Source organism: Diachasma alloeum, unplaced genomic scaffold (assembly GCF_001412515.2).
Source record: "Diachasma alloeum isolate Michigan unplaced genomic scaffold, Dall2.0 Dall_scaffold_28353, whole genome shotgun sequence".
Taxonomy (NCBI): domain Eukaryota; kingdom Metazoa; phylum Arthropoda; class Insecta; order Hymenoptera; family Braconidae; genus Diachasma; species Diachasma alloeum.
In genome coordinates, this window is record NW_021682918.1 from 1 (window position 1) to 1,092 (window position 1,092).

Below are 1,092 nucleotides of genomic sequence, written 5' to 3' on the forward strand. Positions count from 1 at the left end.
TTATTGCGTTCCTCCACAATCGCCCAGACTGTCTCCAGCTTCGCAATGGCTGCTGAACGATGCTTGTCCGCAAGTAATGGTAGAAATCTTGGATCTAAATATACAGAGGCTAGGAGTNCGATGCTTGTCCGCAAGTAATGGTAGAAATCTTGGATCTAAATATACAGAGGCTAGGAGTGCTTCGTTCTCCAGAAGTTTTTCTTCCCTCTTCTCCATTGCTGTCACGAGCTCAGTTGCCAGAGACGTATTTACCATCTGTGTCTCACATTTGCATTCCAGCCAGATGCCGAAAAATGATCCAAGAGTCAACTGCTCGTCTTGGAGGCGTTTGGTCGCAAACTTAGCAGGCATCAGCGACTTCAGATAATCCTCGATGTACTGCCACTGCTTCTCGGATAATTCTAGAGCTGTGAATGTCTTCGAAGACTTCCTGCAGAAATCTTTCACTTCCAGCAATGATTCCAACATGTCCGCTGTCGAGTGCCAACGTGTCACGACATCTAACTTCGGCTTTTTTGCTCCCGGCTGCATGTACCGCAATTGTTTTCTCACGGTTGGGGTTCGCAAAGCTTTTGCAACCGTCCGAGCTTTCACAAGTGTGTTCCTCGAGCCCTTCAATTTATTGAGAGCATCCTCAACAGCTAACTGGAGAGTGTGAGCAGCACATCGTATGTTGGAGATGAGTTCACCACGGCCATTACACAAGGTACAGACTTCGAAGCTGTTGATGCCCAAGGACACATCTGCGCCTAACGGAGTTTCATCTTCCTCATCCTCCTCCTCTTCTTCGCTCTCATCGTCCTTTTCAATCAGTTTAGATTGATCCTCCGAGAAGAGTTTCCCCAGTTTCACCATGTTGGTACCGTTGTCTGATGTGAAAAAATAGATACTCGAAATATCTATTTCATACTTCTCCAGGACTGCCGTGATTACCCCTTTCAGATAGTCAGCTGAGTGTTTATCGAAGAGGTCAATCACTCCTAAAGTCCTAACATGGATGGCCCCATTTTCGATGGATTGCACATTGATTCCAATGAACCCGTGATCATGACGTGTGGCAGCATCAACCTTCAAGCAGATGAGTTTCCCCTG

General features: G+C 46.7%; 1 protein-coding gene across 1 annotated transcript; it reads right to left on the reverse strand.

Moving 5' to 3' along the window:
* Positions 1–165: 165 nt before the first annotated feature.
* LOC107047194 lies at positions 166–855 on the reverse strand (the record flags this gene model as incomplete). The annotated part of the gene is made up of 1 exon (XM_015269944.1): positions 166–855. A coding segment is annotated over exon 1 (690 nt), but the record flags the coding sequence as incomplete, so codon positions are not given.
* Between the last annotated feature and the right edge of the window lie 237 nt (positions 856–1,092).